Here is a 23,149-nt window from a genome sequence, read left to right as displayed (position 1 = left end):
CAAGATCTCATGTGCTGTCTGCCTATTATGTAGCCTCACCAGGTAATAGATGATGTTGCCATGTTATTTTTAGTGTATTTGTAAATATTTTATTCTAATCTAAATGTACTGTGAAAATTTACTTTGTTCTGTATTTCTGTGCAGAATTTCAGACAGTAGCGATGCTGATAAATCAAATAATTCCCCACTCTCAGGAAACAGGACAACCAACAGGTATGAGCCTGAGACCTGCTAACCCTTAAAGAGATTCTTATACATTCTGGGCTGGGGCAAAGTATTAGGGAGCAGGGAGGATGAGGGCTCTGGCTTGGGGCCGGGAATGAGGCAGTTGGGGTGAGGGAGGGGGCTCAGGCCTAGGGAAGAGGGTTGGGCCTGGAGGTGCAGGGGGTGTGGATTCTGGTGGGGGTGCAGGCTCTGGGGTGGAGCCAGGGTGGTCAACAGACTTGTGAAACTCCTGGGTAGGATGTTATTACTGTTATTTCATTAGTGATGCATAAATCAAGGATGAATAGAGAGTTTAAGCAGTAGTGTGTAACATGAGAAAGATTTTAGAGCTGGTCAGAATTTTTTGAAATTTAGATTAAAAACTTTTTCATCAAAATTTTCAGCTGAAAAACAAATGAAAATGGAAAGAATTTTTGCGAGCTGAAAATAATACAAAAAAAGAGTTGGTTTTTTTTGTTTTCTAATGAAAAATACCAAAAAATGTTGAGGAAACCAGACACTTTCTGGTTAACAAACTAAATTTTCCACTGGCAGAAAGAGTAGACCTGCTCCAGGTTTTTTGTTGAGTCAGGAATGACCATATTAAATATGTACTAAAATAACTGAACAATTCTGAAGATATACCTACTAAATTACTGTTGGCACATGAGTAATTTAAATCTCCATTAAGAAGATAAAAGTCCTAAAAGCTCAGCTATAATATTTGTACATGAAATGGGTCACGTTCACCCTCGTCCAACTTCATCAATGTTAGTTATCTTAGTAAAAAATTATGTCCTTTCCAATTGTTATGATAACCAAACAGTACACTGAAGTATAGCCTTATGAAGTGGTGAGATAACTTTAAAGTGAAACTGAGTGACTCTGGCACTTACATTGCAAATGAGATTATGTTTTCAGATTAAGATTTCTTTCAACTTTGATATAAGCAAGTATGAAATATATAAAATGGGTTTTATGTTATCCAATGTTCCCTCTAATTTTTTACAGCTGTGAGCAGGCTGAATGTTTTCTATTTGCACCAATGTAGAGGTGATGTGGGGTGAAGCTGAGAGGTTGACAGTAAGGATGATAGATAGCAGATAATTGAGTAGTCATGTAACCGCATGAAAACTTTGTGGTTACACGACTATTTGATTATCCCCAGGGGCAGAGTCAGCAGCCCAGAGCACTCTGGCCCCATTCCTGGGGAGCCCACTGCCACTGCGTGCTGCTGCCTCTGTATCAGAGGTAGCAGCATGGAGTGGCAGGGGAAGCCGGACCATGAGAGGAACCAGTATAAAAAACAGCTCCCCGCACAGACCAGCTGCCTGCCACCCCGTGCTGCTGCCTCTGATACAGCACGGGGTGTCAACAGCCCTTGTCCATGCGGGGTCTGATCTCCCCAGCAAAAGATTGCTCTGTGGGATGTGGAGCAGCTTGTGTCCATGGGGAGCTGGGAAGGCCTCCCTCCCTCTTCCCATTCCCCCCCCCCCCCATAGGGGCTGCTGTCACAAGGCAGTCTCTGCCCACAGTGGAGCAGCCTCTCTCCGGGGGGCACTTCGTGGCAGCCTCCCCTGCCCCGACAGCAGTGTGGGGCAGGGTGCAGGTGACAACACAGAACCTGTGCTTGGAGGTGGGAACCAGCTTTTAAGGTGCTTTCCTGCAGCAGCTCCTGCTCCCCACCTCCTTGCTGTAACAGCAGTAAAGGGGGAATGCGTGTAGTCAAGAACATTAACCGATAAGCCTAGGCCTACTGGTTAATCATATGGTCAACTATATGTTGACATCCCTAGTTCACAGTGTGGGCAGGGGCTCACGTGTTCCCTAAGCAATGTTCATAACAAGATTTGTGATAGATTCCACACTATATCAATGCTTACTTGTTCAAAAGTTGAGAAGGTTGGACAATAACTTATCAGATGCAAACCTCATATGAGTAAATCACTGCAGGTCTAAATGTCAAATAGTCTTGTGGGCATATACTTAAATGTACTGCATTTATCATCTATCATCAGTATGATGGCAAAGAGATGTAGGTTGCTTGTTAACTGAGTACCACCCAGATCTCTTTCTAGCTGAGTCCACAAGATGGTATGACTGGATGTTCAGTCTGTGGACATCACTGGTGATCTCATTACGACTCCAAACTTTTGGTGACCATGTGATTGCTAACCATGTAGTGGCATTCCTCAGTAAACATGCTTTGTAATTTGTTGATCTTCCATGCTAATAATAAGACTGTACCAAGAAAGCAGCTAAACCAAACTAGTGCTGATGGAGGTGGTTGCTGGCTTTGGTTACAGATAATGTGATGGCTGACCTATGCATATTATGGTACAACTGATGAAGATGAAGGGAATTGAGAATGTACAGCATTGCCCCAATAATAGTATTCTATTAAGAAGCATATCATTCAAAATGTGAAAAAGATCTTTTAATGTTTTGGTAGCTATAAAGTATAGTGTGGTGAAATGGATGAATATAACAGATAAGATATTTACAAGTGGCTAGTGTTTTTGGGTGCCCATTTGAGACACTTTAAGGTGATTTAATTTTTCAATAGAGAGATAGCCGTGTTAATCTGATCTTGCTAAAACAAAAGGACAAACTATGTAGCATTTTAAAGACTAACAAGATGGTTTAAATAGGTGATGAGCTTTCGTGCACCAGACCCACTTCCTCAGATCATATTCTGAAAGAGAATTGGCATGACCATATATACCAAAGGAATACAAAGAAAAAAGTGAACACATTATTAAACTGACAAATTTAGAACATTCTGTTCTAAATCTGATTTTGTCAGTTTAATATGTTCACTTTTTTCTTTGTATTCCTTTGGCATATATGGTCATGCCAATTCTCTTTCAGAATATGATCTGAGGAAGTGGGTCTGGCCCACGAGAGCTCATCACTTATTAAACCATCTTGTTAGTCTTTAAAGTGTTACCTAATTTTTCCTTTAATTTTTCAGAATACCTTCTGAATATCAGGACCCTTCAAAGTATTTTAAATTGGGCATCCAAAATTGAGGCTCCTGAAATCACTAGTTAGTTCTGAAAATCTTAGCCAACATTTGTACCAACTAGTGCTTATAATTCCACCCTTCCAACAGTTCTGATAGCAAAAATCCCATTTCTTAGTTTATTGATTAAAATCATAACTTCACTGAAGAACAATGAGCAATCTCAGGCTCTTTTGTTAACAGACAGTCCTGGACTCCTCCTGATAGATCAACCACCACCACATCTCCTGTGAAGCACAAAAGGTATTCAATGCCACCTTAGTTTTGCTCTTTGAGGATATACACAGTACTGTTGTGCATCATCAATGTATTACGGTTATATTGGAATCACAACTTCCTCTAATGTGTTTGGACTTTATTTTTAAAAGAATTAAGCTCCTGAAAATTATCATGAGCTGGTTGGTCCCCACTAGACAACTGTGGGTTAGGAATTCTCTTTTTATGCTTATTTGTGCTTAGTCTAGCACAATGGGTCCTGATTTTTTACCAAAGCCATAACACACTACTGCAGTACAAATGAACAATAATAGTACTGTCTTCTATAATAGAGGAGACTAAGAGAAACTTTTCTGATTTCAATGGCAATAGCTGGGAGATGGAGAGAATTGGCTATGGAGTACAGGGTTGCCACCTTTAAGATACAGAAGACTGGGACATCTAGCATGATCCTGAGTCTATAAAGCTGGACAACTGGCAGCGTGTAATGAACACTCTTACAGAATTCCCAGGAGCTCTATCTCAAATGAATGACAATCCTGGGAAAAACATGCACAGGAGGCAACCCTAGCAGAGAACTGAATTAGGCTGCAGGCAGATACCCATTTTCTTCTGCATTTCATTCCTGGAAGCAACTCCAAAATTCTGTGCCTTATGGTTTTGTTCCAATTCCTTCTCCATTCCATATACTAAAATGATCAGTAATTAAATTATTGACATTGAAATTAAAGTGTTGTTGTGTTGGAATTAACATCCTAATGTGATTAACGGAGAGTAGACAGTTTACTCCAGTCATTTCCTTAGGCTGTCTGCAGACATGGGAAGACATCATTGCAATAATTACACTTGGTGCACAATTTGGAAGATTTTTCTTTACTGCAGTGATGGTTAGGAACTTATGTGAAAATGAAAACTTAAAATTCTGCACAATCTAAGGGTATGTCTACACTACCCTCCTAGTTCGAACTAGGAGGGTAATGTATGCATACCGCACTTGCTAATGAAGCCCGGGATTTGAATTTCCCGGGCTTCATTAGCATAAGCGGGGAGCCGCCATTTTTAAATCCCCGCTGCTTCGAACCCCGTGCAGCGCGGCTACACGGGGCTCGAACTAGGTAGTTCGGACTAGGGTGCCTATTCCGAACTACCGGTACACCTCGTTTCACGAGGAGTAACGGTAGTTCGGAATAGGAACCTAGTCCGAACTACCTAGTTCGAGCCCGGTGTAGCCGCGCTGCACGGGGTTCGAAGCAGCGGGGATTTAAAAATGGCGGCTCCCCGCTTATGCTAATGAAGCCCGGGAAATTCAAATCCCGGGCTTCATTAGCAAGTGCGGTATGCATACATTACCCCGCTAGTTCGAACTAGCGGGGTAGTGTAGACATACCCTAAGTGTGCTGATAAGGCCACATAAAAATATCAGTTTATCCAAATCTGATTGGCTTGATTGTTTGACTCATCTGGTTGTTCTTTATGAGACCTGTTCTATTTGGCTAAATTCTTACTTCATTTGAGCTGTACCAAAGAAGAACTTGGACCAAAGATTTGATTTTGTACATTGATGGCACTCTTGTAATTAAAGGTTTCGTTTTATAACCAATTACATTACATTTCCATAAAAATGCTCTAACAGAATGAAGAGAATAGTGTGACAAGATTGCAGCATCTATTAAAGCCCAGAAAATAAGTTTTAAAGGAGAATGATAATGTATAAAATGTTATAAACATTTTCTATATCACCTTTGACACTCTAATATTCTAGAATTAAACTGCTGTTCATTCACTAAACACTACATGCTCATGCTCTGTAATTGAATTATTCATTAATACTATAAACAGGCAGTCTTGGATGCCACCACCAGTCTCCAGTTATAAGAACATCACCGTTAGTGTGGAAAACAATGGGTAAGGATTAAGAATAGCATTTAGGTGTTTATTATTATTATTATTTTGGGGCCTGATCCTTATTCCATGAATCAGCTCCCAATAACAAATATTTAGGAAATAGTTCAGAAAAACCTGTGCTAAAATTAGCTGCAGTTATGTAAGAAATGAATGTTTAGTTTTTAATACTACAGCTGCATCTGCTTTCTGTCTGATGAATGAGACTGAATGAAAGTATCTTTTCTCACATCTCAATGTTAAATATGGATGAATTATTGAAAATGTGTACACTCGCCCACCAGATGTGGGTGTTAACTTTATTCTGAATTATTCATACCAGTGAAAATTGCTTTGTGATATCAGTGTTTCTAAGTAAAATTACATTTGCAGAAGTGAAATTATAGGAATTGAACTCGGTGGGACTACTCATGTGTATACGTTTAAGCAGGTGCACACATATTCAGAGAACTGGGATCTAAATGGCAATTATGTTCTCAGCTATATGTGTAAAATTCTCCTTGAAGTATGGGTAGCTGTTCAAATGGGGAGAATTGGGCCCAGAATGTTTGATTGAAAAAGAAAAAAAACCCAATTTAAAAATTATTAGAGGAAAATCCACAAAAGCAAAAAGACTAGGAATCTAGGATAAATTTCAACAGTGCTATTGCATTGTGATACTTTAGGTAGTCTAATAAAGATTGCATTTCCTTCTCCCTTAATCCCTAGTTAAATAACAGTGGGACGGATGTACTAGACAGGAGAATATTGATGACTTTCACTCACTCCATTTTCTGAAGTGCCATAAGGATTGGTTTATTGAAATCTTAGAGCGATTGAAGAGTGAGAATGTGGCACTTAATTTGGGGGCCCCTTCACAGCAGCCACCTGTGAGTGACTAATGACAGATTACACGATCTCCTCCAAAGCTGCACGCTAATCACTAATTCACACTGAGGCCTAAAAGCATTACCCTTTTAGTGACATGGAACATGATTTTGTTAGGAAGAAGGAGTGAATGAGGAAGATGATTAGAAATGTGTTCACAAGCCTAATTTTTAGATGTTCATTTATACGTAGATAATTTAAATATATTGTTGCACATAGATAAATAATGCACTTTTCTTAGTTAAAAGAAAAATGATGCACATACAAATCATGCATAAAAACCTATATAAAATGTATGTACAAAGCTTAATAAATCTTCAACATGTCAAAAAATGTACCCACAAAACTTGAAATGGGATTTATTTACAAATTCAATTATTTTTTTAAAATCTCCAACAAACCAACTCACCATGGTTTGTTGCCATCTGGATAAATTTGAACTGCTTTTGTTTTGTTTTTACCAAGTTGTTGGGAGCTGTGAAGTGGCAGTCTGAAAACTGGCCTTTCATTGAGATGTTCTCTATAGTCTAACTGTGCAGGGGCTATCCATTCTTTTGTAATGAATGTTTTTGTGAAGCAGCACACTAATTTCACCATTTGTTAGCTTATGTTGTATCTCTCAAAGCTCTTTCTAAATGGCAAATTAGCAAATATATATTCTTAAAGAAAAATGCTCAGATACTATTTTTATTACATGTTTTTACACAGGCAGCCCAGCACCCCTCCACATACAACCACCATAACAACAGTTGATACTAAACGGTAAGAAGGAGTATACAGTGATTATATTATGATTCCTTCAGAAACATGCTGAAGAAGTGGGGTTTGTTTTCCTATGCTGCAGTACAGTTCCTTTCAAGTCCCTTAGCTCATTATAGAATAGCAACTCTGTGATAATCCTGAATACAGGCAGTCCCCGGGTTACGTACACGATAGGGACTGTAGGTTTGTTCTTAAGTTGAATTTGTATGTAAGTCGGAACTGGTACATATTGTAGGGGAAACTCTAGCCAAACATTTCTCCAGAGCTCAGTTTTATTCTCCCACCCCTCACTTCCCTCACTCCTTTATTCTCAAGCTGAGGTGTCTGCTGAGAGAAGCCGCTTCGTGTCTCCCTGGTCTGCTGGGGGGGGGGGGGGGGGCACTAGCTTCGCGTCTCCCTGGTCTGCTGGGGGGAAGCAGCTAGTGTGGGGTTTCCTCACCCCGTTTGTAAGTAGGGATCCGATGTAAGTCGGATCCATGTAACCCGGGGACTGCCTGTATTCTGCCCAGGGATAAACTTCCAAACGGCTATGTAAATGCATTTTCTTGGATGCTTGTGCTCTTCTCCCCCCCATCCTCCTTTACACTTCCTTTACTGTGTGAGTATCCATAGAGTTGTTGTAGCTGTGTTTATCTCAAGATATGAAAGAGACAAGGAGCACAGTAGAGCTCAAAAACTTCTTTCACCAACAGAAGGTGGGTCAGTAAAAGATAATACCTCACCCAACATATCTCTGTCCATAGAGTCAGCAGTTGCAGGAAGTAAGAATTCAGCCTGGATATAATTAACATACTTTCAGTAACTATCTATATACACAGGTGTTTGGTTTAGGGCTAGTCTGGAAATTAAATTACAGCCAATGTCATGCACTTCTTTTCTTGCTGGGGTGTACAGTATCTAAGATTTATAACAAATGTTTTGTCATGCTGCTGTTTTTCCAAAAAAAATTCATTTATGTCCACACTGCAATCACGTTCTTTCAGAAAAAAATTGAAAGAACAGAGGGGTTTTCCCTTTTTCTATGAGGAAAAAGCCTTTTTCTGAAAGAGCTCTTTCAGAAAAAGGCGTGTGTGGATGGGGAAGAGGGAGTTATTTTGAAAGAAGAGGAAAAAGCCCTGGTAGTCACTTTGTCCATAGTAATCACAGCTTAAATGTGAGATAGTGTCCACACTGAATGAACACTATCTTTCGAAAAAACAGATCGCTTTTTTGATGCGCTTTGGCAGTATGGACGCTCTCTTTCGGAAGAAATGTTTTCGGAGGATCTCTTCCAGAAAAGCTTCTTCTGAAAGAAGTCTGCAGTCTAGACATAGCCTTTGTTAAAAGCCTTTGGTGAGGGACCTTGTCAAAGGCTTTCTGGAAATTTAAGTACACTATATCCAGTGGATGTCCTTAGCCCACATGCTTGTTGACCTCCTCATAGAATTCTAGTAAATTGATGAGGCGTGATTTCTCTTTACAGAATTCATGTTGACTCTTCCCCAACAAATTATGCTCATCTACATGTCTGGCAATTCTGTTCTTTACTGTAGTTTCAACCAATTTGCCTGGTACTGAAGTTAGACTTACTGGCTTGTAATTGCCAGGATCATCACTAGAGCCCTTTTGATACGGAAACTGATTTAAAGAATAGGTTACAAATCAAAGTTAATAGTCCACAATTTCACATTTGAGTTGTTTCAGAACTCTTGGGTGAATGTCCTCTATTCTGGGTGACTTGTTACTCTTTAGTTTATCTATTTGTTCCAAAACCTCCTGTGATGACAACCCAGTCTGTGACTGTTCCTTAGATTTGTCTCACAAAAAGAATGACTCAGATTTGGGAATTTCCCTCATATCTTCAGCCATGAAGACCAATGCAAAGAATTCTTTTACTTTTTCCGCAATAACCTTATGATCCTTAGGATCTTACTCCTTTAGCATCTTGATCGTCTAGTGTTTTATGTGGTATATATGTAATTTAAAATATCTGTGGAAAGTAGTTGTCCTTTCTCCAAAAACCTAACCCATTACTGTATTATAAACTTAAGAAATACAATTATGTGTACTAGTATAACTTACGTATGTGGAATAAGATTTATAATTCAAGTATGTTACTCATGTATTAAACATATATTTAACATTGTGTTGCAGGACATCAGAACAAACAGAACAAACTACACCTGAGAGATCAAAAACTGCTTTAGATGATCAAACCAGAACAAGGTATTACAAATAAACATAATCAAAAGTATTGATATTGATTTGATATCCATTTACTTCAATAGCTTTATTAGACTTCAGTATCTGATGGGTTACATGTGTTTTCTGTGGATAAGGAGAAGCAGTATGGACCAAGTTTAGGACTAGAAATCTGGAATTCCATGAGTGCTAATCCTGGTTCTGACAGTTATTTTCTGCATTATCTTGGGGAAGTCTGTGCTATGTTCCCTCTGGGGTGCCCCCTAGAACTGGGATACCACTGAGCCTCCAATCCACCAGTTTGAACTATTTTTAACACTGGACTCTATGACAAGCTACAAAGCCTTTCTGCCTGCATTTTCACCAGCATATTCTCTGACCAGCCCCTGCATGGGAACATTCCAGCTAGGGCACCTCCCAACCTTCTAGCTCCTCAGATACACAACTCCTCTGGAGTATGAACCCAAAACTGTACTATCTTGCACTGCACAGGGCATTTATAGTGTAAACTCATGAAATTTGTCCTTCCCTCAATGTGGAGAGGCATATGCAACAGACTTTTGCCAGGAGTTAGGATTCCCACAAACTGGTTTATATGAAGCAAAACCAAGTTTATTAAGTACAAAAGATAGATTTTAAATGATTATAAGTGCTAGCAAACAGATAAAAGGAAATTACCTAGCAAATAAACAAATTTGTGAATTAAACTAAACATACTATACTGATTGGTTCTGAATAGCAGATTCTCCACCTAAGAGATGATACAAGCAGGCAGCATATTCTTAAAGGACAAGCTGCACTTATTTACAGCTTGGAGTTCCTTTAGCCTGGGCCCAGCACTTCCCGTAGGTGTTTCCAGGACTCTTCTTGTGTGGGAACTGAAGAACCACAGCTGATGTCATTCCCTGCCCATACATTCCCATGCAGCTTTTTCTATATGTCAGGAACTCTTTGTTTCAAAGCATAATTCACAGACCAGTTTGTGGAAAAATACTGACATCTCAAGATGAAATCTAGAGATATGGTCACATCACATGTCTTTCTAGAGCAGTGATGGGCAACCTGTGGCCTGTTGGGCCCTCACAACCCCCTTGGGTTTCTCCCCCCATGCCTTTTACCTACTCTTCCCTTTCCCCCACAACATTTCTGGAATGCTGTGACTTGACTCATCCACATCCCCATCCTCATCCTCCCTCTCTCTCCCAGAGCTTGAACGCCATGAATCAGTGAGTCACAGTGCTCCAGAAGTGCTGGGAGGAAGAGGAGGACAAGGGATAGGGCACACTCAGGGGAAGAAGCAAGGAAGAGGCCAGGTGGGCTTCAGGAAAGTGATGGTACTGGAGTACGGCAAAACGAGACGTAACACACATTTAAATTAGGAGCTGCATGCGGTTTACACACAACATTGTCAGAACTGCATGATCCTCTGCTTCTTTGTTACTTTTTCCAGCAATTTCATTTGTTCCTAATAATGGATCACTTTGTGTTGAAAAGGCATGATAAGAAGGAGACCCAAGTGTAATGTATTTAATTTTATTCTTGGGGGTCACAGTTACTGCACATGCCCCATTTCAATCTTGTGGACCACTGAGATGAAGGAGGGCCACTTATATGGTCCAGTTACTAGCTTTGGTTGCCCATTGCTGTGGGACAGTCATAGCAGCCATTACTTGGAGGGTGTAAGTAGCATTCTCAGGAAGGCACCCCAGTGGGATATAAGGTTATCCTAAAGCCTTTTTTTAATGGCTAATTACTCTGACTAAGTCCTTCCCCACCCAGCTATTCAAAATGAAACCATCTTGTCTAGTGGGTGTATCCCAGGTATAACTACAAGTGAAATACAGATACATGGTCAATATTCATAACTTCAGATATGAAAAGACACATACACACAAATAGAATAACCATATTCTGCATATCATAACCTTTCCAATGACATCTCACATGACTTATCTTGCATAAAATACATCATAACGACGTCATAATCATAGTATGGACTACGAACAACATGGGGTGCAGCGTCACAAAGCAATTACACCTTTTGTGCTTCAGATTCCACAGCTGTCAAATTGGAGTAGTGTGGAGTAGAGTAGCATAGAAACACACAGCAGCCAACACGGAAGGGTTAATGTAGAGAGCAATCACTCCCCTAGCTGCTACTAAATGGCTAATTTCCAACAGTGAGATTAAAATTTGGCCCCTTTCCCTCACTCAAATCTGAAATGGCTCCCTTGACAGCTGCTTGTTTTTTTAAAAAATGTTTGGCTACAAGGGGTCACATTAAAGGGCAAGAGGCTGGATGATAGTAGTTTATACGTTGTTACACGATTTTAAGACCATAGGCAGTGGTTTAGTTCAGTGTTTCTCAACCTTTTTTTGCTCCTGGCCCCCTTCTGAGCCTTGTTTACCTCTGTGGCCCCCCTCATAGCCGCTGTTAGCTGGAAAAAAGGTACATAATTTACCTAATGTTCCGTTTTTTCCATGTGGTCCCCTAGAGGTAGGGCGTGGCCTCTGGAGAGCCATATGGCCCACGGTTGAGAACCACTGGCTTAGTTAATGTCTGCATTGTGTTATGTGGATAAAAGGCACATATTCGTGCTAAAGGTTGTTAGTGTTTTAGACAGAAAAATGTAAACACAATATAATGCACAAATATAAACATATCTTTTTAAGAGTAAATGTGATAATATGTATAGAATGATATTAATTAGCTATAAACGTTGTCAAAGAATGTAGAAATGCTGATTATTTAAACTGGGAGGCTTGTCAGAATGGAAATGGTACATATTTCAATGTATTCAATAATAACAGTGCACAAACATAAATGCTGCACTCTTACCTGAAATACAATGGTTCTCAAACTTTTTGGCCCATAGCCCAGCTGGGTCAATACAAACCTTTTCATGGACTATGAGTTGCTAATGGAAACTTGTCGTTAATTACATAATTACGCTCGAGCCATTTTGCTAGTGATGCAGCTAAGGAAAACGGTTTAATTTAACCAGGAAGAAAGGAAATATTAATGTTAATTATTAAACAGAGTAAGCACTTAAACTTTTTTATATTAATTTATCAAACTTCATTTTAAATATTAATTTATGTCCAACAAAAAAAATTGCCTTGTTGTTTACTTTATTAATGGCAGGGGTAGGGAACCTTTTTTGGGTCAGGGGCCATGATCCCACAGAAAAATCAGTTGGGGACCACACAAGTGAGAGGCAAAAGAAAAAAAACCCTCCAAAAATCTCCAGACCTCATTGATGTGGCCACCAACTGAAACACTTCACTTCTCTGGTGCTCCAGCCCTACCTGGGGACAGGGAAGGAGCAAAGAGGACTGAGATTCAGAACTTCCTATAGACCAAATTAACTCTCCTGGGATTCCAGGGTTAGTGGATTTTGTGGGCCCCACCCTAGGCTCTGGGGTTGGGTGAAAAATGGCAAGTTCAGTATGTGGAACATGGCTACCAGCAAGAGGGAAGGAGATGCAGGAGGTGGGCAGGAGGTGAGATGCGGGGGGGGGGGGGGGGTTAGGTGCAAGGTCTGGATGGGAGTTTGGTGTAGAAGCCGGCTGGGAGTAGGGTATGGCCATGGAGAGGGGCAAGAGCAAGGGAAAGTGCAGTGTGTGGCCAGGAAGGAGGGTGCAGGAGCAAGGGGAGCCAAAATGAGCTGGTGTAGGGTGTCTGGTTAGAGGGGAGGCTGCAGAAACAGGGCGAGGTGCAGGGTCTCAGTGGGGGGTGTGCAAGGGAGCTGGCAATACTGGGATCTGGGCATGGGGGGCACTTACATGCCTTTGTGCCCCATACCAGTCCCAGGCACTGTATCCCACTGCTCCTAATGGCCAGATTCTGGCCAATGGGAGCAGCAAGGAAAGCATCCAAGCAGTGCGCCCATGTGCTGCTGTTCCCCAACTGTGGTAGGGAAACTGCTTCTTCCCTGTGAGACAGATCACGCAGTGAGGCTCAGGGCTTTCTCTCCACTGCAGCGGGAAGCTAAGGCTGGAGTGGCAGCACAGGCTTCCTGCCTTAGGGGGCGGAGGGAGTCTGAGGTTAAGCTTGACCATCTGGGAGGTGGCCACGGACCACTAGTGGTCTGCAGACCACAATTTGAGAACCACTGCTGTAATATAGTCCCTGACTATGCAATTTAGCTATTTGATTAAAATTGTGATTTCATTACAGAACAGATATGCACTGAGAATTATAGTAGCAAACAATTTTATATATTTAATTTTAAATAAAAAAGCCACAGATATTAAACTCATCTTAAATTAATTCAGTTACATAGATTTGATTATCAAAGTCACATTTTTGGAGATTTGGAGCCACAGCATGTGTTACCTTGAATTCACCGACAAAATATACAGTGCAAAAATCACAAGGAAAACACCACAAAGATGTCTGGCAGTGTAATTTTCTAGGAAGAAAGCAATGCTTCAGTGAGACAGTTCTGTTGGCAAATCTTGAAGATTCTACAGAATAAAATATACCAGTTCATTAACTAGGGATGTCACAGCCATTCCCCACTATAAAGGGTTCTTAAAGTCTTCCTTAATCCCCATTCTCATGTAGCACATATCCATCCTCCTTTAGTGAGTCTCATTAACATATCAAGCTTTTTATTCCAGTTCCTCCATTGGTGGAGTGCTGTATGAATAATATTTGACTGATCTACTATGTTACTATGGTAACCTTGTTCTGCAGCTATTTGTGTCACTATTGTAAACTATAAGTAGCTTGGAAAACCGAGGGATAAATTATCCCTGATGTAACCAATTGTACGGTTTGGCTATAAATTCTGCTAAATGTATGTATCCAATAGTGGTCAATAGAAACATCATTTTCTGTTAATACTACATTAATGCTATTATTTTGGAGAAAATATTTACTTCACACCAAGGAAAATTAACAGTAAATCTATTTTCTAGTAATGCTTAAATTCACTAAAATAATATTAAGGATATTATTTTAGCTAACGTGTGAAATATTTTACCATTGCGTAATTTTACCTAGCACTGTAACATTTAAATGAATTTTTGAAGATATATATTTACTTGGATTTGTTTTTTCTCTAGAGTGATTTTAGGGGATTAATGAATTAATCCCCATTTAAAATGACGTCTTCTGTAGGGTACTAAAGTGCAGCATTCTATTCATTCTTACGTGATTAAATTAAATATAGGTTCTTATTAACATTTATGAGGACACAATAGTTATCAAGTCTTCTTTATTTTGAGAGGTCTGTATGGGCTAGGAAAAACATATACCTGGAACAGGTATATGCTATTGGATTCTACAGATTACATTTTGAGGTGAATCAGTCCTTGACTTTCTTTGTTAACCTCATAGGATCTAAGTTGTGGCAAATCATTTAAGGAGAAATGCAGCTGATTCCATGTGGAAGCTGTCAATGCTAGTAAGAGCATAATTTGGAGGGAGATTAGCTGAGATGGCTGTAATATACAAAGAATGTTATCTATTAAGCAGGGGCGAGGAGTTATATGGGCCCTTGGTGCCTGAGCTCTAGGAATATTCCTATTTTGGAGGCCTTGCTCCAGCAAAGTTTGGGGATGGGTCTCTCCCACAGTCCTACATACTCCCCCTGCCTGGGGCATCCCCTGGGATGCCTGCTGCCCTCAGGCAATTTAAAATGACCTAGGAGCCTCACCACCACCACTAGCCGCACAGTGGGGCTACAACAGCTTCCTGCCCGTGTACTCCATATGGCTGCCAGCATGACCCTGAGGCTCCTGGGTGGGTTGTGTGTGTCTCCACATGAGGCCCAAGCACTCCTATGGCCAATGAGAGCTGCAGAGGTGATGCCTGCAGGCAGCAGCATGTGAAGACTCCCTCTGCCAAGAGCCACTACCAAACAAGAGTGTCCCAGGTAAGCATCACGCCTTCATCCCTTCCCACTCCCAAACTTCCTTCCTTCCAAAGCCTGTACCTCTACCCCTCCCCCCTAAACTCCCTCCCAGAACCTGATGCCTCACATATTCTGCACCCGAATGCCCTCCCATAGCTTGCATCCTGCACCCTCTTCTGCAACCCAATTCCCTGACCCAGCCTAGAGCCTGTACACGGTACCCAAACTCTATCCCAGAGCCTTTACCTAAGACCCCTTCCCTCACTCAAACTCCCTCCCAGAGCCTTAGGCCAGTGGTTGGGAGAGGGAATTTGCATGGGGGAGGGGTGCAGGCTTTGAGCATTCTGGGTACCACCAAAATTTCTACAAATGAGGGACGTTAAAAATCTAAAAAATTATTAACCATGTAACAGATAGAATTTCTATCTGTTACATGGTTAATATTTTTTTAGATTTTTAACATCACTCATTTGTAGACATTTTGGTGGCCCCCTAAATGCCCAGTGGTGGTACAGTGAACTGCGGCTCCCCATGGGACTGCCATGGCTCTTGGCCCCACAGGGCTTCTAGGGTTCCTGGTCAAGTGTGGCCACTGGAGTTACTGTGGCTCCCACAGCTGCTGGAGATCCAGCGGCTGCCAGAGTTTCCAAGGATCCTGGCCCTGTGTGGCCAGTGGAGCCACCTGAGCTGCCATGGCTACCATTGCTGCTGGAGCTCCCATGGCCGTTGGGGCTGCCGTGGCTTCCAGGGCTCCTGGGGCTGACAATTAACCATACAAAGTCACATCACCTTTTGTACTGTATCCCTTCCCCTGTCTTTATTTGCTCTCAATGTGTCTATAATTTATTTGTGTGTTATGTATAATTTAGACAGTAGGTCCCTCAGGGCAGTGGCCTTACCATCTTATACCCACCTGAAAATATATAAATTATAAAGAAACCTACATAGACACACTTTTTCCTTCAGATCTGTTGAATGGATCCTATTTGTGTTGTGCTAATACCATCCTGGGCCTGTTGTGCGTCTTCCTCTTTCAGTTTTGCACCAAGTGGATTGTTTTGCCTTGCCTTGAGCAATAATTTTATTGTATTAGATAACTGTAGCAATTTGACAACAGTTACTCTTCTATTAGTTGCAAATGTGATGGCTTGAATCAGTGAGGTCCCCTTGAGACTGATGTCTGGTCTGCTGATTATACCATAAGCTCACCTGCCTGCCCTCCCAGGCGCCCCACGATCCTATCTTGCTGGGCCAGAATATTTGTGCCATCTCTCCCAGCTAAGGCATGGAATTGGGTAATAGTTCCCCGGAAGAGTAACACACTACTCAGATCTGGGAGAACTAAGCTAAAGGGACTCATCAGCACCCAGAAATACAATCCTAAAAGGGACTAAAACCCTAAATAAATCCATTTTACTTTTTATAAAAGTTTAACATGGAACAGGCTCATAAAGATGTTCACCCTCTTTATCAGTGAAAGAGAGGTGTGCACAACTGTTGATTCCCTTCCACCCCATAACAGGGTGGATAATAAACAAAAGTATTTTCATTAAGTATCAAAAAGCAGGATTTAAGTGATTGCAAGTGAAAACAGTCAGATCAAAGTAATTTATTAAACAAAAATAAAACAAAATATGCCAGCTAAGCCTAACATCATGAGAAAAGTTGTTACAAAAATCATAGTTCTCACCCTAGTTTTATTTCAGATGCAATTCTTCACAAGCCAGGGCTGATCTTTTCCTCTGACCTGGGCCTAGCAATGCTCCTCCATTCCTCTTGTTACAATTTTTTTTCTTCCATGTGTTCTTGGGTATCCTCTTAGGGTTGGATGGCAGTTTCAGTCCTTATTTGCTCCCTCTCCCTTAAATAGAATTTATCCAGGGTGGAAATCCTTTGTTCAACTCTTCCCCCCCTCTGGAAAAATACCAAATTCAAAATGGATTCCAGTACCAGGTTGCACTGGTCACTCATCTTTCTAGGACCTACCACAATCCAGTCTTACAGAAAAAACAAAATCATTCATAGATCATTGTTTTGAGCACCGGGCTATAATTTCCTTAAGTACTACTAATGGCTTTCATTAGAAGACTTATGAAATGTAAACCTGTTTATTAACCTATTTCTAACTGCACATACAAGAATGATACATGCACACACATAGAATATACAAATTCAGCAGATTACAAGATTATTAATGAGATTATTTGTCCCATTTTGCATAAGGCATATTTGCATATTCATATTCATAAAAACAATGGGCAGAGCAGCACAGCAAATTTTCAAAACCTGCATTGAGTGGTGTACAAAAGGCGATAGTTTGTTCTTTTAAATCATAGTCAAGATTCCAAGTATAATTTTATTCTTCCATCTATTAATGATCTCCTTTAAGAAGGAGGTAATTTATGTGTCTGAAGTTATGTAAAGACTACACATAAGTTCACACACAATAAAACTTATCTAAATGATCTGTGAATGATTTTGTTTTTCCTGTAAACCTGGATTGTAGTTGGTCCTAGAAAGGCAAGTGAACCAGGGCAACTGGGTGCTGGAATCCATCTTGAATTTGGTATTTTTCCAGATGGGGAAGAGTTGAACAAAGGATTCCAACCCTAGAGAAATTCTATTTAAGGGAGAGGGAGCAAATACAGTACTAGGTACACTGGGTGAGATAAAATCTGAATGCAACTCCATTACATCAGGGACTAATTTGTGCCAATGTATTACAAATAATTAATGAAGGGATTGCCACAAAGAGATTAAATAGAATATAATGAATCAATAACAGAATAGCTTCAATTATTAAGAAGTTCTAAAATTCACAACCCTGTGTTGACCTAAGCTATTTTGGGGTATTTGGGAAGATGCTCAGACGCTCTAGTGATGAGGGCCTTATAAAACTTGAATAGAGCTCTTACTCAGCTGCCAAATTGCTTTTACTCATGCTGGCTGCCTCACTGAACTTTAATGACTGTCAAACTGTATAGGTATAGTAAACACTACAGAGTCTTTTTTTCAAGCAGTGTAGTAAATGTGGGTTGAGTAAGATGTTTTAATAGTGTGTATGTGGATGAAGGTGGGTAAAGAGGAGTCTTCCTAAGTAACTGAATAACTTTTGTCTTGGAAGCTGATGGAGAGGCCAGCCTTCAGCTTTCATTGACTATTTTATGCAGATATTTTCATCATCTTTTGTTATTCAAGCTGTCCTACCTGTGGCTTTTCAAAATAAAATGTAATGTCACTATTTGAGAAATCATAGTGTTTGATTCCGTCTAGCTAGCTGTCCCTTATTTCCATAATCATCCCATTTAATGTAAGACTAAAGTTGTAACTTAAAAAGGATCCAGAGAAACAATGAAAAAAAAAGTAAGTGACTTTCTTCTTTTTCATTGATTGCTGCCATTTTCTAGAGTCTTCTGCTGTTTTAAGGAGTGGGTTGAAGCTGCCATGGATAAGGGAATACTGGGTTTGGGCATAGATGAGCAACTACCCAAGACATGTTTGCAAAGGGTGAGGTTCCAATTACATTTACATATGGAGAGGGGGATGCCATTATGACCTATGCCTCTGTGCTTGCAATGCAGAGTGTAGCCTTTCCACTCTGATGTTTGTGTTCTTCCCATTGGCTGTTTATAACTGTTTATCCTAGTGAGATAAATAGAAAAGAACATAAACACTGTCAAATCAAGTGTAAAAAATGTAATAAGAAAAGCAAAAAAAGATTTTGAGGAACAGCTAGCCAAAAACTCAAAAAGAAATAACAAAATGTTTTTAAGTACATTAGAAGCAGGAAGCCTGCTAAAAAACCTGTGGGTCCCCTAGATGATCGAGCTATAAAAGGAGCAATCAAGGACGATAAAGCCATTGCGGAGAAACTAAATGATTTCTTTGCTTCAGTCTTCACGGCTGAGGACGTTGGGGAGATTCCTGAATCTGCACCATCCTTTGTGGGTGATGAATCTGAGGAACTGTTCCGGATTGAAGTGTCATTAGAGGAGGTTTTGGAACAAATAGAAAAACTTAATGTTAATAAATTTCCGGGACTGGATGGCATTCATCCAAGGGTTCTAAAAGAACTCAAATGGGAAATTGCTGAGCTATTATCTGTGGTTTGTAACCTATCCTTTAAATTGGCTTCCATACCTAATGACCGGAAGGTAGCCAATGTGACACCAATATTTAAAAAGGGCTGTAGAGGCGATCCTGGCAATTACAGACTGGTAAGTCTAACCTCAGTACCGGGCAAATTAGTCGAAACAATAGTAAAGAATAAAATTGTGAAGCATGTAGAAGAACATAATTTGTTGGACAAAAGTCAACATGGTTTCTGTAAAGGGAAATCCTGTCTTACTAATCTATTAGAGTTCTTTAAAGGGGTTAACAAACATGCGGACAAGGGGGATCCGGTAGATATAGTATACTTAGATTTTCAGAAAGCCTTTGACAAGGTCCCTCACCAAAGGCTCTTGTGTAAATTACATGGCCATGGGATAAGAGGGAAGGTCCTTTCTTGGATTGAGAACTGGTTAAAAGACAGGAAACAAAGGGTAGGAATAAATGGTAAATTTTCAGATTGGAGAGGGGTAACTAATGGTGTACCCCAAGGGTCAGTCCTGGGTCCAATCCTTTTCAGCATATTCATAAATGATCTGGAGAAAGGGGTAAGCAGTGAGGTAGTAAAGTTTGCAGATGATACAAAACTGTTTAGGATAGTTAAGACAGAAGCCGACTGTGAGGGACTCCAAGAAGATCTCACCAAACTGAGTGATTGGGCAACAAAATGGCAAATGAAATTTAATGTGGATAAGTGTAAAGTAATGCACATCGGGAAAAATAACCCCAACTATACGTACAGTATGATGGGGGCTAATTTGGCTATGCCAAATCAGGAAAGAGATCTCGGAGTTATCGTGGACAGTTCTCTGAAAACTTCCACACAGTGTGCAGCGGCGGTCAAAAAGGTAAATAGGGTGCTAGGAATTATTAGGAAAGGGATAGAAAATAAGACCCAGAATATCTTACTGCCCCTATATAAAACTATGGTACCCCCACATCTTGAATACTGTGTACAGATGTGGTCTCCTCACCTCAAAAAAGATATTTTGGCCTTGGAAAGGGTTCAGAAAAGGGCAACTAAAATGATTAGGGGTTTGGAACGGGTCCCGTATGAGGAGAGGTTAAAGCGACTGGGACTTTTCAGTTTAGAAAAGAGAAGACTGAGGGAGGATATGATAGAGGTTTATAAAATCATGAGTGGTATAGAGAGGGCCGATAAAGAAAAGTTATTTATTAGTTCCCTAAATAGAAGAAGTAGAGGACACCAAATGAAATGAATGGGTAGCAGGTTTAAAACTAATAAAAGAAAGTTCTTCTTCACACAGCGTGTAGTCAACCTGTGGAACTCCTTGCCAGAGGAGTCTGTGAAGGCTAGGACTATAATAGAGTTTAAAGGGAAGCTAGATAATTTCCTGGAGGTTAGGTCCATAAAAGGCTATTAGCCAGGGGATAAAATGGTGTCTTTGGCCTCTGTCTGTCAGAGGCTGGAGAGGGATTGCAGGAGACAAATCGCTTGATCATTGTCTTCGGTCCACCCACTCTGGGGCACCTGGTGCTGGCCACTGTCGGTAGACAGGATACTGGGCTAGATGGACCTTTGGTCTGACCCAGTATGGCCGTTCTTATGTTCTTATGTTCAGATGTACTTATTTACTGACTTATGATTCTCAGCAATGTTTTTGAGTAAGGAGCCTATATTTGCATAGTTCACTTTTACTTGGTAGGATGTGGTGAAAACTCTTTGCCTGATTTAAATGTGGGACTTGGGTAGATGAGATTTGCAATAAGATTCAGCCTATGTTGAAGTGAAAAGCTCAATCTTTGTCCATTAATGCTGTCTGGAAAATTTCTGCTGCTATCGTAGGGAATATTTTCGCTGCAGGCATGAATGTTAGTATTTCTGGAGGGCCATTGAAGCCTCCTTCAGGGAATGCAAGGAAATTATTTCTGTCAGGAAATAACAAATTTAGTTGGTATCTATAGATATCTATACGTTCCACTTTTGTAATATTTTTATTTAGGAATTAAGAAGAATTGCCAACTTTAATTTAAAAATATGAAGGCAATTCAAACAACACATTCATTCCTTGGGAATAAAGTATACAATTCGACGAAATTAAGACAATGGTGTTTGGAGATAAGGAAATAGGAAGGGAGATCAGCGTAGATGGGATCGAACTAGAGAACGTAGAGAAGTTCACGTATCTGGGGAGCAACATGACATATGATCAAGACAGTAAGAAGGAAATAGTGACTAGAATAGTGAAAGCAAGAGTGACTTTGAAGGTGACGGATAAGATCTGGAAAAGTAAAGCGATTGGCTTAGGAATGAAGCTGCGCATCTTGAAAACGTGTGTATTTAGCAGCATGTTGTACAGATGTGTGACATGGCTGATAACAAAAGATTCGAAGAGAAGGATATTGGCGTTCGAGAGGAGCTGTTATAGAAAGATCCTGAGAATAGGATGGATGCAGAAGGTCACCAACGAAAATGGGTAGATGATATAGTAGATTGGTGTGGAGCTAGTCCACAGAAATTAAGCCACTCCGTGCTGGACAGGGAAAGATGGAAGGAAATAGTGAGGGAAGCACTGAACACCAACAGGTGTTGTGCCCATGGTTGTTGTTGATGATGATGAATAACATACCTGCACTGAGATAACTGCAGGGATGTTAAAGATAGTAACACTTTTTTTCTTTGACCAAAAAAACCAAAATAAAAAACAAAACAAAAAAACCCCTCACACACATCACTGATATACCAATACAACTACTAAGCTGACTTTTCTATAGAGGATAGCAGTGTATTTTTTGTGCTTACCTATTTTTTTCTATTATTTTTACTTAATGGCCTGAAGCCATTAACCAACTCTATTAAGATATATATATATATGCCTAAGAATCTTTCAATTGTGTCTAATGTTACATGTCATCCTGCTTATGCACTGCAGTTACATATCACTAAGTTTTCCTTTCTAGCTACTGCACTTTGGTGTCTTCCTAATTTACCTTCCTTTTCTAGAGAGTATACTGGGGCAGACTACTAGAATGAGACATGGGTTGCTTCTCACCCACATGTGTGTTGGACTCGTAGGGTATGTCTTGACTGCACCCCTCTGCCGGCAGAGGGATGCAGATTAGGCAGGTTGAAATTGCTAATGAAGTGGGGATTTAAATATCCCGCGCTTCATTAGCATAAAATGGCCGCTGCTTTTTTTTGGCACGGAGCTTTGTCGGAGAAAAGCGGCAGTCTAGAGGCTGATCTTTCGCTAAAGAAAGCCTTTTCCGATAGATACTGTATACCTTGTTTTACAAGGCATAAGGGATCTATCAGAAAAGGCTTTCTTTAGTGAAAGATCAGCCTCTAGACTGCCGCTTTTCTCCGACAAAGCTCCACGCCAATAAAATGTGGCGGCCATTTTTATGCTAATGAAGCGCGGGATATTTAAATCCCCACTTCATTAGCAATTTCAACCTGTCTAATCTGCATCCCTCTGCCCGCAAAGGGGTACAGTCTAGACATACCCTAGTTACTAAAAAAGTAGGATTAATCCTGGAGCACGTGTAAAGTATATGTTACTAGTAACTGCTGTCACATCTGGGTTTGTCTGAAAAGCCTGTTTGTGATTATAAAAAGTAGCTTTTGACATTCCAGACTGCTTTTTTCTGCAAATGAATATACGCATTTCTGGTGAGAAATTTTGGCACCACTGCAAAAGACAACAAAGCTGCACATTAACTGACTTTATAGTGAGTGGGGGGATTCTGCAGTTCATTTCTAGTACAGATGGCACCTGTTAGAGTTTTATGGTTAGCAGTGTTGGTTTGCATCTCTTCTGTTCAATCATATAAATGATTTTCCACTGCAGAGCTGATGTGAAAAGATCCAAATGCATTATTTCTTGCAGCGTTTACAAGGTCATACTTATCCTCAAAGCAAAACTCAATGAATTGCTGGTTTTTCTCCTGTGATCTTTTCCAATCCACTTCCCCTCAAAACATTCTCTTCAACAACTTTTCCTCTGTATTTAGCTCTGAAATTCTCTATGCTAAGCAGCACGTTGTGGTTTTGGCA

At 40.4% G+C, this 23,149-nt stretch overlaps 1 protein-coding gene across 2 annotated transcripts in view; it reads left to right on the top strand.

The window, feature by feature from the left end:
• The window catches only part of SCEL (sciellin), a 71,916-nt gene that overhangs the window by 24,734 nt on the left and 24,033 nt on the right, over positions 1-23,149 (top strand). For both annotated transcript variants that reach the window (XM_006116448.4, XM_006116447.4), the window contains 5 exons: positions 145-213; positions 3,413-3,472; positions 5,285-5,350; positions 6,923-6,976; positions 9,110-9,181. In XM_006116448.4, the coding sequence (XP_006116510.1) occupies positions 145-213; positions 3,413-3,472; positions 5,285-5,350; positions 6,923-6,976; positions 9,110-9,181 (321 nt within the window). The remainder of the gene's footprint in view (positions 1-144; positions 214-3,412; positions 3,473-5,284; positions 5,351-6,922; positions 6,977-9,109; positions 9,182-23,149) is intronic.

The sequence above is a fragment of the Pelodiscus sinensis genome, chromosome 1, assembly GCF_049634645.1.
Source record: "Pelodiscus sinensis isolate JC-2024 chromosome 1, ASM4963464v1, whole genome shotgun sequence".
Taxonomy (NCBI): domain Eukaryota; kingdom Metazoa; phylum Chordata; order Testudines; family Trionychidae; genus Pelodiscus; species Pelodiscus sinensis.
The sequence above is the reverse complement of the archived record's forward strand: the minus strand, read 5'-3'. Positions and strand labels throughout refer to the sequence as shown.